The sequence below is a fragment of the Kogia breviceps genome, chromosome 2, assembly GCF_026419965.1.
Source record: "Kogia breviceps isolate mKogBre1 chromosome 2, mKogBre1 haplotype 1, whole genome shotgun sequence".
Classification (NCBI taxonomy): domain Eukaryota; kingdom Metazoa; phylum Chordata; class Mammalia; order Artiodactyla; family Physeteridae; genus Kogia; species Kogia breviceps.
In genome coordinates, this window is record NC_081311.1 from 16,510,608 (window position 1) to 16,525,984 (window position 15,377).

At 36.6% G+C, this 15,377-nt stretch overlaps 1 protein-coding gene across 5 annotated transcripts in view; it reads right to left on the reverse strand.

Annotated features, from left to right (window-relative positions):
- Positions 1 to 920: 920 nt before the first annotated feature.
- NHLRC2 (NHL repeat containing 2) overlaps positions 921 to 15,377 on the reverse strand; it is a 66,750-nt gene continuing 52,293 nt past the window's right edge. For 2 of the 5 annotated variants that reach the window (XM_067024598.1, XM_067024596.1), the window contains 4 exons: positions 14,502 to 14,711; positions 13,258 to 13,477; positions 7,515 to 8,627; positions 921 to 2,770 (listed from right to left, as the gene is read on the reverse strand). In XM_067024598.1, coding sequence (XP_066880699.1) covers positions 8,371 to 8,627; positions 13,258 to 13,477; positions 14,502 to 14,711 — 687 coding nt within the window. In that variant the 3' untranslated portion in view covers positions 921 to 2,770; positions 7,515 to 8,370. Of the gene's footprint in view, positions 8,628 to 13,257; positions 13,478 to 14,501; positions 14,712 to 15,377 lie in introns of all 5 variants that reach the window. The other 3 variants (XM_067024597.1, XM_067024595.1, XM_059054834.2) reach the window with 2 other exon arrangements.

The following is a 15,377-nucleotide window of genomic DNA, read 5'->3' on the forward strand; positions in this document are numbered from 1 at the left end:
TGCACATATGCAAGTGCTTGAACCAATCGATTTCTGTTAAGTACAACTACTGGGGCAAGACACTCACGCATTTAAAATTTTGATAGATATTGCCAAAGAGTCCTTGAAAAAGATGTATAATTTATATTCCTTTAAACCGTTACAAAAGTGCACATTTCCACGTGGCCTCACCAAGACTTCTTAAATTTTGCCAATTTCATGGGCAAAAAGATCTATCAGCAAATCCTATTGGGTTTTCCCTCCACAATGTGTCAGTTTTATCCACTTCTCCCATACTAACCCAATTCATAATCCACTCTTTATTGCTTGGGCTAATAGCTTCCTAACTGCTTCCTCTCTCCTGGCCCCATTCCTCAAAATCCATTTTTCACATAGCAGCCATAGTGATCTTCAAAAACAAACTAGATCACACGACTCCCTGTTTAACATTCCTTAATGGCTTCTAGCTGAACTTTGAAAACTCAGAATGCAAGTCGCTCAAAAGTTGGTTGCTGCCTACCCTCTGACACTGTCCCCATCCTCCTGACCCCCACCCAGTTCAGCAAGTTTGTGCCAGCCTCATTGCCCTGTTTTTTAATGGAATGCAGGTGCACAAAATTGTATTATCCATAACCCTTGATTTTCTCTCTCAGTAAAAACTCCTGAATCCCTTCACACACAAGCTAGGCTGTTGATACGACTCACATCCAATGGTCACCCTCATCTCCCTGCCTCCTCCCACCCAAACTAACTGCCCGTCTTAACCTGGTAATGATCATTTCCTTGTTTCTCCTTTCTGACAGAATTTTATCTATATGTGTTCCTAAAATAGTTTCAGTTGTTTAAAATGCTATAGAAAGAGTATCATGACTGATAGGATTCTAAGCAGTAAAATGATCTCATGATATACTTAAAAGCAGCACAAAAGAGAGAAACATGGCTTTAGAGGGAAAATATTTAATCTATTTCATGAAAATAACGTACAAAGCTTTAGAAAAGCGGCATTAGGTTTCAGTGTACAGTATAGATTCTTGTTTTCTATAATCACACATATTATACACTTCTTTTGAGTTGGTAACAAAGGCCACTGTGTACTCATTCCAAACCATCTTCTGTTAACACATGCACTTGAAAAAGTCACTGAAAATAGACTTGAAATAAATGTAGAAAGTGTTGTATAAAAATATATTACTCTAACTACATGAAATACTTAAAAATGCAGACTAAGTAAATTCTTTTAGAACTCGACCATGCCTAGAAATATCAATATATGACCCTGTAAATTGGATTTTCATTGCTTTTATTATTTTTGGAGAAAAAATAGATATAACCAAACCCTCGGAATGACAGAGATGAAGTTAAGCACAGCAGACCAACTCTATTCTCAAAAATAAAATCACAAGTTTATACACACAGAAGAAGGCAAGAGTCTGAGTTTTAAAAGTTTGACAAATTTATGAAATGTTACAATTTGAGTGATTGTGTGTGTATATATATGTATGTGTGTGATATATATGTAGCACAAGCAAACTTTGATTTGTCCATAATCCACACATGAAGTAATGACAGCAATTAAAACATTTCTAAACTGGCTCTCGATGTACCCTAACAGCGAACATTTCAAACTTTTAAAAAATATTAACCTATGTATAACATAATTAGAAACATATACCTCCAAGTAGAGAGAAATTACTTCTAAAGTCATGTCGGGTACTGTTCTCCTCCTTTGGAAACTGACGTATTAGGAATTTTTGAAAGAAAAATTTACCACAGCAAAACCAATCTACTGTATCTGTTATTCTGGAACCACACAGTTCCTCACTGAAACTTCTATAGAAACTACTATACTATTGTTTTCCAAAAGCGGGAAGCCTAAGGTGCGGAGAGGAAGCGGTCGTGTGTTTTTACAGGTAAATTTGGACGATGAACGTAAGAGGCACTCGGGGAAAACACATTCCAGCTCCACACACACACACACACACACACACACACACACACACACACACTCGTTAAGTATCTCAACAGTGTAATGGCAGCATCCTGCACATGCTCACAGAATGAATATATTTCTGATGGGATTAAGAATAATGACTACAACATCTAAAAATGGAAGATGGCTCCAAGGCTGAGCCCTTCTTCCTTTTCAGAAAGGAATGTGTCTATTTTTACCCTTCATTACCATTAATTTATCAACTGTTTTGCCCTATATACCTTAACACGTACTTTTCATGCGCATAGCACACTAAAGAATCAAAAATACTGTTTAAACCGGTTCTATTCAAATCTGAGGGCTGATCTTTGTTCCCCTCTCAGTATTATGAGGTCTCATTTCATTTTATTTCAAATGTAAATATGTAACCAAGGAGATTAAAAGCAAAGGGTAATAAATTCTGCTTGTCCATCTAACTCATAAAAAAAAAAAATCTGACACTTTTGCTTAACTCCGTATTACTGAAAAACACCAGGTCTGCAAGTTGCTGCTTAAAGAGGAAGGAATTCATACCGTGCCCTGACATGTTACAAAAATACTTCTGAGTATATGGCTGTCAGGCGCTCCACTGTGCTTGTTTAGTGCTTCTTAGTATACGGTTGTTGGTATAGGCCGGGAAGTAGATTTGGAAATACTTGCGATTCTTTCCTTTTGGTCGTGGGGCTTTCAACAGAACAAAATGTCCTTCGGGCCACTTGAAGGCGACATGCCAGTGAGGAAGAGGGACACACCAAACAAGGAATAACTATAGCCGGACAAACATTCCACAAGTATCTAGGGTTCTCATTTTCCAACTCCAACCTTTGAAAAAAACGAAACCAAATCAGCACACTAAGAAATGGAGGGGATGTAGTCAGAGAAGCTGACCGCGCGGCCTCCTGTTCTGCTTTTCCCGGGCTGTGGTCAGACCGGCAGCCTCGGCCCGAAGCAGCCAGGCTGACCTGCAGTCTAATAATATGTGAAAGGGCCAACGTCTGCTGGTCACAGAATACATACAGGAGATCAGTCCAGGCTCGTAACTCTTAACGCCATGCTTTCTATTACCCTATTGCAAGGAAACGGGGGGAAAGAAAGCAAACTTTTAATTATTCAGGACAAAATCATGACTTGCGGTTAGCGTGAATTCATTAAAAAAAAAAAAACGTGCCCCAGGAGGAGGAAGAGGAGGAAGCCTTGGTGATTAACAGTGAATTCTAAAGTATGACGCCATCATTACCTTTTCAAGTTGATGTACATTTCTTTAAGGGTTTCAGAAGTGGAATTTTATAACAATGTTAACAAATTATAATATTTAAATTAGCAAACGATTTAAATGAAAAACATCTGCATTCCTGGATGATCATGAATCGTAATCATTGGTACGTAGCATTTTAATTCATACCTTTTAACAGTACCTAAAGCTGGAATGATAGGTTGACCTGGTGAAAACTTTACTATAATAGAATTGCAAATATCTGAGTCTTGGCAGGTGGGGTGAGGCCTACGTACTTCAGTGCTATTTATGAATCAAGTAGGCAGATGACTTTGTGTTAACAGACTGGCCAAATATTACGTTTCTAGGGCTCACTTACTGAAATGGTATTTTCTTAAATATGAATAAGCTTTTCAGGGTTTGAGAGAGTCCTGTGCTAAGAATTCTGTGAGAAGGTCTTACAATTACCTTCTGAAGACCAATTAAAATAGCACTGTTGGAACCAGAACTGAAAAGCTATTTAATTCTTTAATACATCCATCTGCCAAGAAAAACTGGATAATATCTGAATTTAAGAAAGAATCGTACATAAAATCTTCCGGGATAAACAATTATACAGACTGTTCCAAACCCTGAAGGATAGCTATGTATAATGAAAAGTCCCCAAAGCCAGTAAAATTAAACGGATTTACTTTACATTTCCAAAACCATCACCACTAGGATTTTTTTGCTTCTTTGTGTTGATTAGTTACTATATATAACTATGAAGATTTCTGCTTTAAAAAAGAAAAACTTGAGAGGCAGGCATCACAGCATGGTAGTTGAGTAGATGCACCCAGGCTTGGCCAGTGCTAAATGTGTGATCTCCATTACACTGGTGTTAACTGCTTATAACTTCTTTATGCCTCAGTTTCTTCATCAGGGAAATAAGGACAAATAGTACCTCCCTCATAAGGTGGTTGTGAGGATTAAATTAGTTAATACACAGAAAGCACTTAGAAAAGTGTCAGGCACACAGTAAGCACTGAATAAATTTAGCTATTATTAGTTTAAGTACTGCCAAAGGCTTAAGAAAGCATTCACAAAAGTAAGTACTCTTAATCCCAGTCTGTTTTCACTCTACATCTAGGAGTACAGCTAGGAATTAGGAGGTCTGTGTTCAAATAAAAGATCCATCACTCACTAGTCACCCTTAGTCATTCAACAAAACTGGCTGAGCAACTGCCCGCACCAGGCACCACTCCAGCATCAGCCATTATTCGGGGAGCGCTGATCTTGAGACACGTTGCCAACATTCTAAAGCTGCTTCCTCATCTGTAAAATGGACATAAGACCTACCTATCTGATTCATAAGGTTATTCTGAAGTTCAAATGAGGCAAAATGCATGAAGGCACTTGGAAGATCTGGGAAAGCACCGTCAGAGTACGTCCCAGGAACGTGGTTTAGGGTATGTCTGGACCCTCTAAGGACGTTTATTACTCATAGTTCCAGGTCTTAAAAAAACTTTAAAAAACAAAACTGTAGGTATGTTTCTTTATAACAACGTTTATAAAATAGTCATATGTTTTTTATAAAACTTTCTCTTCTTGAATTCCAACTCTATGGAGAGTATTAGATACCAAACAGTTGATAGAGAAATAGTTTCCTTTAGAAACTGTGGTTGCAAAGAAAATGTGAAGCCATGTGTTTATAGACATAAGTTATTATCATTATTATTAACTAAGCCAATAACTAGCAGTTTCATTATTTACTAACTGCTATACAAACACTATTTCATTGAGTCCTTACAGCAACTCCGTAAGGCAGGTATAGCAACCCCAGTTTATAGGGCAGAATCCAAGCGACTGCAGAGTCTGTGCTCATGAACGCTACGCTACATCACACAATAAAAACTCCAGCAGAAAAAGCCATAATCATTTCTGTCTCCACCAAATCACATACTTCAGAGAAGTGGTAGATCAAAGAGCTCTAAACTGTGTTCTGATCTTTCTTTGGTAATAAAAGTGACTTTAGAAAAGCTACTATAGAACAAGTCCTTACTGTTCAGTTCATTTTAAATCTTTAAAGCACATCCCCAGTTGGGGTTTTTTTGCTGTTTTTTTTAAAATAACCCAACTGCTCAATGAAAAAATTACGGAAAAGTAGAAAACAAAAATATTCACAAGTCCACCATTCACAGTCCACCACTGACATAGTCCCTCCGCATATATATTTTTATGCAACTCGTGAGCTAGGAAATTTAGTTTTTGATGATTGTTCTTAAACATGATGCCAAATATAATGGCCAGACTGTTTTTAATTGGCAGATATAAACTAATGCTAAATGCTGGGCAGGCAGAAAATTATATTACGGAGGTATGTATTATGAATGTCTTCGCAAATTTTCCAACTATGGAAAAACAAGCAGAGAATAACTTATTTCAGTGGTACTAGCTCCAAAGTATATTGGCCATGTGAGAAATTGAGTTGATCTCTGTATCTGCATAAGTATATATACACGTACATATATACATACACTCATCTACATATATTAAGCTCCTTTTGGCTGTTTTAAGATTTATAGCTTTCTGCAGGCCTGATAGCACTATAGCTAAATATATTATTAGAATAGATAAGGAGAAAATTGTTGAGTCACTGAACTTTACCAAAGTTACACTTACGGGTGATTAAACTGTAAAGTTTCCCCTTGTGAAAAGGTTAAATATTTGCTTCAGACAGCATTTTCAAGATAAGCAAAATTCTTTTCAGAGATATCAATCCTGAGTACAAATTCAGAAAAGAAAATTCTACCATTTGTGAAATGATATCATAACGAGTGGCAGGAAAAATGGTGACAAAGCAGCAGAATAATTTAGGGCAAATATCCCAGGTATTATGTCTAAGTGTATGTAAGGCCACATCACTGGCACTTTGATTACAGTGACTAACACTAAAATCTTTTTTTAAACTATCACTGAACATAACGTTTGCTTTTCCTCATGCATAAATTAAAAAATATGCAGAAATCCTTATAGAAAACAGAAGTCAGGAATCACAAAGTTTTTAAAAATAAACTTTCTAGTGCTTCCTTCTTATGTAAGAGATTTACGTTAGTCATAAATTCTAGGAACCTATTTATATTGCTTAATATGATTTACAAAAAATCATACCAACCCATATAAATAATATTTTGAATGTAAAAAACAATGCAGACCAGTGGCTGGCTAAGAATAAGAATGTTCAGTAAAACTGTACTTTGAAAGTCAAGAAGAGCATAAGCTTAATACTAACAAAACTGTCTAGACCAAGTGAACATTAACATATTCTAAGAAATATTTTTGTATTTTAGTGCACGTGAAAATACATACTGTGTGTATAATACTGAAAAAATAGTTATTAGGCATTCCTGAATTAGCAATTTAAAACTGTATATACTTCTTTCAGAGAGTGAAATTATTGTCCTTAAATAGGATAAAATTAAGCCAAACTATCCTGTCCAACTAGAAATGAGAACTATAATAATGAAATGAGATTAAAAAATTACTATGGCCTATTCTCCATAAAAGAGAAAATTAATGTTATATATCCTTTTATCACAGAACGTATTTTTTTTTAATGGAGAGAAAAGGTTTATGCAGTACTTATATATAATTTTAAACAGAATTCCTTTTAACTTTACATTTATAATACTTCTCTTTAAAAATGTCTTTAGCAGGCTACAAATTAAATGAAAGTCATGATCTATGCATTTCCTTACTTCAGATTTAGGTAACCTGAATAAAAGAAGTAAATAGTATGTTCAAAACTATAGTTCGAAAAAATATAAAGATATGGGCAGATGATCATGCTTAAAAAATTACACTTCAAATTGAGCACTGGTTTTGAAGGGAGAAGGCATATTATGCTATATTGTCTACAAATATTTACTGAATAAATATGATTCACCTGTTTTTAAAAATCTTGTAAACCGATTAAACTACAAACATGTTGAATCAGTTTTAGTAAAAACAAACAGAGGCTTTAAAAATAGTTATAAAGAGAAATTATGATTTAAAAAGCCTTTCAATATCTTCTGGTGACTATTTCTTTTAAGGTTAAAAAAAAACCCATCAAAAACAGCATCATCAAATCACTGTACGTTTCAGCCTTAATATTTTAAAGTAATATATTAAGATATACTATACATATTAATAGCATGAAAGTGCTTCACATTGAAATTTTCACTTTGAAGGCCTGACAGTAATTTTTTTAAACATCACAATAAATGATCATAATTTAAATTCTGAATACGGGAACCAAAAAAACCCCCAAACCCAACAAATCTGCATTTAACGCTTCAACTGAAATGTAAACTTCTAAGACAACATACATACCCATTTGCATCAGATTCAGTGTCACAGTTCTTTAAGTGGTATCACAGACAGTAATGTGTCCCAAAGTCCTTTTCTCCTTGAAAGTCATAACATTTCTGTGGATTCATCCGTTATTTGGTAAGATTGTTCATTCAGAAAAAAGTTAAAGGCGTGGGCCTGTATGTCCTTAGAGACTCTAACTTTTAGAAATATAGAAATATATTTTCTGTACGTAGAAACATACAGAATATTTAACATACCATTAATAATGGTATGCTAAAATAGCAAATAATTTAAAATAGACTGAATAAATACACCTCAAATGAGAAAATCACAGAAGAGAACAAAGAACATTTTTACCACCTAGGTCTCTTGAAGCTGCTACTGTGATGAAAAGACGTTTTTGGGGGCCTAAAACAGACCTCACACCTTGAATGGCAGGTGTCCTTATAATATGTGGACTGGATCTTAACTTCTGTTTAAAGTTTATGTGAAATTTACACATTCAGATGTGCTGCTTGATAAATGTAAAAAAGTTGAAATATTTGGTATCATGATTCTCATCAGTATTCACTGCAAATTATCTCATGATAATATTCTGTCCTATAATGTGGACTTAAGTCTTGGGCCAAATAGCAGCACAGATTACAGGATCATGGTTCAAATCACGGTCAATGACTTAGCTGGTACACCGTGAGAATGAAGGAATTTGTCTAAAATAAATAAATAAGGAGCACAGCTTTATTTTAGTATCGGTTGCTAGAACTCAACAATGGGTTTCTGGGTAGCCAGAGGCAGAAATAAAGTTTCTCTTCATAAATCACACAGTGATGGTGGGGAAGGAGACCAGGAGGCACTGGAATGCTGGCCAGCTTTGCTAAAATATACACTGGAGCTCTACTGGAGGTATGGAGTCTTGTTGTGTATCAGTTATTTGTAACGGCTGACGGAACAAAATTCCCTTCATCATACAGGCACTGCTGTCCGCACTACAGTAATAAAGAAATACGCTGATAGACAGAACGGCTTCAAGTGATAAACAGTCCCCAGGAATCTGCAGTGAGATTGTTGGCTGACTGGAAATGCTGTCTATCTCTCCAGATGGTATCTGTCCTTGAAGAAGCCATTCATTGCCTAGAAGAAAATAAAAAGGTAAATTATTAAGACTGTATAAGAAGTAGGAAATTGGACAAACCTTACAAACACTAGATTCATTCAATCAACAAATATTTACTGAAAGCCTCTAAGCGCCAGGCATTGTGCTCTGTGTGAAGGATACTAAATAAGATATAAGAAGTTCCTAGTCTAATCATCTTGATGTCAAATTAAAATTCTTCCTTTGAACACTGTAAAATAAATTATAAAGTTATTTCTACTGAAATCAAGATGAATACTGCCAATATGGTTATAGATTTTAAATGGGATTATAGAATTAAAAATGAAAACTATTAATAAGTTCTAGAAATAAACATAGGACACTTTAGAAAATAGATCATTTTTTTACCAGATTAAGTGTCTAGAAATATAATATGCAACCTACAAAATAATATAGGGAATAAAATGTATGTACAACTCTGCAGTGACTTTCAAGTTAAGACGATGAATTATTGAATATCCAAAGGTGGTAATAAAAAAAAAAGCCACTGCTTTTTTTTAGAAACAAGTAACACTGAATACATTATTCCAATGGACTCAATGTAAAAAACGAATAGATTTTGTCTACCTCATTTAACACATAAAACTCCTCTGAGACTTAAATATACATAGATTATCTATGTAACAAAAGTCTAAAAAACCACTAAAAATCATTAAGTCTTCTAGTATTAAAGTTTTTAAAATGTTTTTACTCACCCAGTGCCTTCTCTCAGAAGGAACATATGCGTCATATTGAGGAAGTGCATACCTAGGCTGACATTCAGCATTAGCTATTAAGAGCCATCATTTGGGAAATGCAGGACCTGCTTTCCTGCCATCTTAAATAGAACACATTGAACGTAACCTAACGACTTAACAACGACTCGGGGCCATCTGTACAAAAACAGGACCATCTACTGAGTAGTGATGAAATTCTATGTCTACTTTTTAGCTTTTCTCTCTTTTGACCTCAGGATGAGTCAACAGACTAGAGCACCTGCCTCTACTGGTCCTCTTCATCTCTCCTTTAGTTTATTACTTCTAATATTCTGTTGATTGAAAAATTAAATCTGAGATAAATATATCAAATAAGAGTAAGAAGAATGTGAAAGGTTGAGAACCTAAAGAGTTAAGTGCAGAGCTTTTAAACAATTCTTTTAAAATTTTCTGGCTTTTTTGCTTACTTCTGGACTGAGGAATATGTTTTATTTTAATGTTTGATTTTGTTAATAGCAGGTTCGTGGGGGAACTTCTTATATGTTAAATGAAAACAGGAAAATAGTAAATTACGGTATTTTAATGTCCAATTCTAGAAATAAAACATAGTGTTGGGCTTCCCTGGTGGCGCAGTGGTTGAGAATCCGCCTGCCGATGCGGGGGACGCGGGTTCGTGCCCCGGTCCGGGAAGATCCCACGTGCCGCGGAGCGGCTGGGCCCGTGAGCCATGGCCGCTGAGCCTGCGCGTCCGGAGCCTGTGCTCCGCAGCGGGAGAGGCCACAACAGTGAGAGGCCCGCGTACCGCAAAAAACCCCCAAACAAACAAAACAAAACAAAACACAGTGTTTCTGTAGATAATTTCTAGATACATCACATGTATCTAAAATAGCTAAAAATATCTAAGAATTTTCTCTTTAGATCACTTCACTTTCCTTTAATACTATCCATGTTTTGTACTCCAATAGCTTGATACTAATTAACTTGTGTATTTGACAGAGTTAAACATGTTAACTTACCAATATCCTATAAAAATACTGTTGATTTAATTTTTCTGTGTGCAATTAAAGAGCGGTTATCTCCAAATGATGCGATGCTTTCAGACTAGTGGACACAGGCAGAACAGTTGAACTGGCAGTTGAGGACTTGCTCTGAACCTACAGAGGCCTGCAGAACGAATGGCCAGGGTTTGAGTTCTCTTCTGCCCAAACAACCTCTGGTACTGCACGGCTACCTTCAAACATACTCTAGTACTGCACGGCTACCTTCAAACATACTCTAGTACTGCACGGCTCAGCCCTCTCCTGTGTGGGGAGTAGATGCGGGTGATTTCCCCACAGGTGCAGTCAGTCACTCCAGAGACAGCAAACGCTAACTCAGCAGTTCCTTCTGGCTAGCCTACCAAGATCTCCCTGTTCTACTGGTGTGGATACCAAGCGGGCAGTTGCAGGACAGTAGCTGCTGCTCTGAGAAGGCACCGAGGTAAGAAGGCATAAAGCCTGGATCTGGGTAATGTACAAAAGAAGAGCGTGTGAGAGGACATGAGACAGGAGGAGTCGGGCAGCAAATTCAAAACTGAGTGAGAACCTGTGAAAAAGCATGGGAGACTAGGACAGAGCAAGCTCACTAGAGACAAGTCAGAATTTAGTTCTGGACTACTGTTTCACTTTAAAATTGTTGTCTACTCTGTTAGAGATGTTGGAAAGCACTGCTAGAAGACAAGCAGTATACTGATTACTTATAAATTCATGAAATAAGTTCACACTGCTATTCAAACACACACCCAAATCTTTACATAATTTACAGTAACTGAATACTTTTGAGAATAAACTCAAACAGGAAATGTTCTGAGATTAAAAGATCACAAATTAGTGACTGCGGACAAAGGCTCTGCCTGGACTCTAATCATAGTAATTCATCCTTATTTAATTACACATCCTCCTCCAACAATGTTTTTTCTTCTACTTGAATGGCATACTTTTAAGCAATGGCTTTGGCATCCAATTTCTTGTAGCAAGAAAGTGAATGGGGCTCAAATTCTACCTTTGGAATTCCTAGAGAAGAAAACACAGCTTCAGGCTTAATAACTGGTAAGTCAAGTCCTAATTATACTACTGAAATAAAATGAACAGAAATTGAAAGCTCTAAAGCGTTTGACAGACGCTATCTGGAAAAGTGAAAGATAATAATAAAACAACCAAAGAACTGAATTAGAAAGAGTTTGTGTCAAGTTAATTCAGTTAAAGGCAAGAATATATTAAAAAAAAATCAAACTCAAGGGAAAAATCAATTTAATTCTTTAGAATAGAATCTGCGAGATTTAGTAGCGTAGTGGTAATCATAATTAATACTGGAGCAGGACCCCAGAGACCTGCTGATTAAACTGCTGAGCCAATACCTACACTTCTGCTCCCTTGTGCCTCACCTTGGCTGGAGACAAAGAGCCTCCACGTGGACTAGCCTAACTTTCAATTCATGACAGCCAGCCTCAAACACAGCCTCCCGGCCGTTCAGCAATCACACTGTATTTCCCTCAGGCTGTCACCCTCCCACCCTCCTGACCCTCTTCTTTTTTCAAACTGACAAAACCTCCCCCACCACCTCTCACTCCCACTCTCAGCTGGTGGCTGTGCTTCCCAATAATCAAGACAACAGAAGGATGCAGAAGAGCGCTTCCACAAGCATCCACTCCACACTTACCCATCTGGATCTCTGGGTCGCACACTAGGCCCTCCCTCCTTACCGTGGAAATGAGGTCCACATTCCTGGCAAAGGCCGGCCTGCCACCTCTCCTACCCTCCTAAAGGATACCCCGAAACACGTATCATCAGTCCTTTCCTCTACTGCTCTCTCAACTCTGTTTTCCCCTGCGGGCAACTGCTCTCTTTTCCCTTATCTTTTTAGCTAAGCTCCTCAAAGAGCTATCTATATTTGCCTTCTCCAGTTCCTCTCCTTCAATTCTTTTTAACCTGCTCTAATCAGGCGCCTCCTCCATCACTCTGAAACGGCCCTGGTGGAGGACATCAATTAACTATAACATTGAATCAACGATCAATTCTTAGTCCTTATTTCACCTGATCCATCAATCGCACTCAACACAGCTGATCACTCTCTCCTTAAAACACCTGCTCCAGGAAACTACCCTCTCTCTTGGTTTTGCTTCTACTTGCTTATTCACTCTTCAGTCTTCCGTGTGGGCCCCTACCTCCCTCCTTGATCTCTTTACGCTGCAGTGCTCTAGAACAGGGTCACCAAAGTATAGTCTGTGGACCGGTGCTGGTCCACAAACCATGGTGAGTTAAGTACAGAAACCGAGAGTGAGGTTTGGAAACTTTTGTAACATCCAAATGCATAACTGGTGGCTTTGAATTTTATAATGTCTTTAAAAAACTAATTTCGTTTTTAGGACTAATAACTCTAGAGCTAGTTTGAGATGGAGTAGCACAATGGAAAAGACACTATACTAAGAACCAGCAGAGCTGGGTTCAAATTCCATCTTTTGACCTAATTCAGTATATGCCCTTCAGCAAATCACTTTATCTCTTTGAGCCCGTAGTCTCCTCATTTATAAAATAAGAGGCTTAAAACAGATGGTTCCTTTGGTGCCTTTCAGCCCTAATATTCAAGGGCCTAACATTCTAAGACCACACCAGTCTGTCTCATGTAATGAATTTGCTTAATAGCAAATGGTGGCAATTATGATTAACTTCAGGTTGAGTTACACTATTATTTAATAAAAGAGAGAAGCTCAAAGGCTAAAGAAAACTGCTGAAGTGGGGTTCGATCTGGATCTTTCTGTCTTACAAGACCTTGCTCAAATCCTGCCCAACTGTAAATATTTCACAAATGAGAAAAATTACTAGATCAAATCTCAAGAATTTATGAAATATTTGCATTTGCAAGATTATTGTCATACCTTCAGCTGATAAAAACCAGCAACTCGGTGCTCCTTCAGTTAGCTTTGTTCCTGATGGGAGGTCTAATCTTAGCTTGAACTGAAGAGTTTGCCCTGGAGATGCAGCCACTGGGGAAAGTCTAATGCCTGGAGCAGATTTAGGTAGTCTGGGTAAGGTCTTCTGTTTTTCTGCTAGGAATGGGCCATCCACCATAGCACTTTCAGATCTGAGGACTGGGAGCTAGAAAACAAGAAAATCTGTTTTTTAAAGCACAAGTACTTTATAGTATTATAGACTGACAGAGCTTATTTTCAGACTTCAGTACAAACATGAGATTCTGTGTCAAGGAAACTTAATTGCCATTCTCTTCTGAATCAGAATGTGTTTACTTAAATATCCTCATGATTATTTTGTAGGTTCAGAAAAATATTTCACCCTGGCCAGAAAATTGCCAACATTTATGAATGAAACTGAATTAAATTAACTGTCCAATATGTTTATAGATAGCAGGAAATTAAAATAAAACTTTATCAATTTAAATGTAATGGATATAATATACGCCCTCTTATAATTTTCATTGCCAACTATAAGATGTCATTCATCTTATATCAGAGATTTATGTCAAGAGAAATGACACTTGTTATGATGGGAATCTGTGTTTTTATTTTAAAACATCTTGGAAATTCCTAGAATTTTAGAAAAAGGACTCTTGCATTTTTCCAGGCAAATGTGATATATAAAGGGGTAACTTGTATTAGAGACCATGTCCATATCTTTAAAATTAGAACTCACTTAAGTTTCTTCCAATCTTATTTTTAAGTCTTGAGAAATGTGGCTCCTAGAGCTTCCTTTAAAGACTACTTGGTAATGGATTCACCATAGGAAACAAAGATTATCCATTAATCATTTAAAAAAAAAAAAAAAACCCAAGATTAAACAACCCAACCCACATATGGTTTGTATGTGTAGTGTGTCAGTATGCCCATACATTTAAAAACAGATGAGTCCTTTTTTTTTTTTTTTTCCTTTTCTGAAAGTCCATCAAATTTTCTCCAACTTCTAGAATCTTTCTCAAACACTCTTGGCACAAATGGAATTTTTATTTTAAAAATAACAGGATATCCTTGGAATAGGCACCCACTCACTACTCTACCCACGTTTCACTTTCACCCCTAGAGATGGCCTAACCAAGAGTGCCTCTCTCGTTGCTGAGGAGCTTAGAATCTTTCCTAAAATGATGCCCTTTAACTTAAAGATTACTTACCACAGAAACTGTTTTTGTTTCTAAATCCATCACTTTAATTTGATGGTTATTGGTGTCTGCCACATATAATAACTGACCATTCTCTCCGATACACAAGCCTCCTGGTTCATTAAAAGTTGAGTTGGTGAAATTGGAACCGATAACATTACTTGCATCTCCAGTTCCCGCTAATGTTGTACAGTTTTTTGTTTTTGGATCCACAACTTTAATCTAAGAAGATAGAACAAAAATTTATATATCTGAAGCTCAACTGCACATTTGTAGTATGGAAAAGTATCATATTAAGCAAGCCAGAGAATTCCCGACTGACATTAGTATTCTTAATAAATCTCAGAAAAAGAACAGACATTTCCATATTTTTTGAAAAGCCAAACATTCAAATTATAGTCTAAGGGGAGATATTTCATTCTGAGACCTAAACACTATAAAATCCCCAGTTACATCCTGTCTTCTAGAAGCAATCTTTGATAAAATTATTTATGGAATTAAAAAAAAATTTTAATGTTCTTCTTTTCCCTCACAATGGGACGCAGTTGAACTGACTTTCTTCTCATGAATATCTAACATTGGCTGAGGATCTGGCTACTTGTTAAACTTAATGATTCCTCACTGTGTTTCGATTACATTAAATTCACAGTCTCTCATCACAAAAATATTAACATTTGGGTTCCACTGATTTTATAAAAAGGAAAAATGCACAGTAAAAATGCAGTAAAGACAAAAAAATGGAAATGCTGATGAAAATGGAGTTATTTGCTAACAGGCGTGGCAACTATGCAAAGGCTCAAAAGTGTTCATTTGTTAGTTGACATGTTAATTTCCCTGCTACCTGCCTTCTCCTCATTTATTCAACATGTTACTAAGCAGCTTTAATGG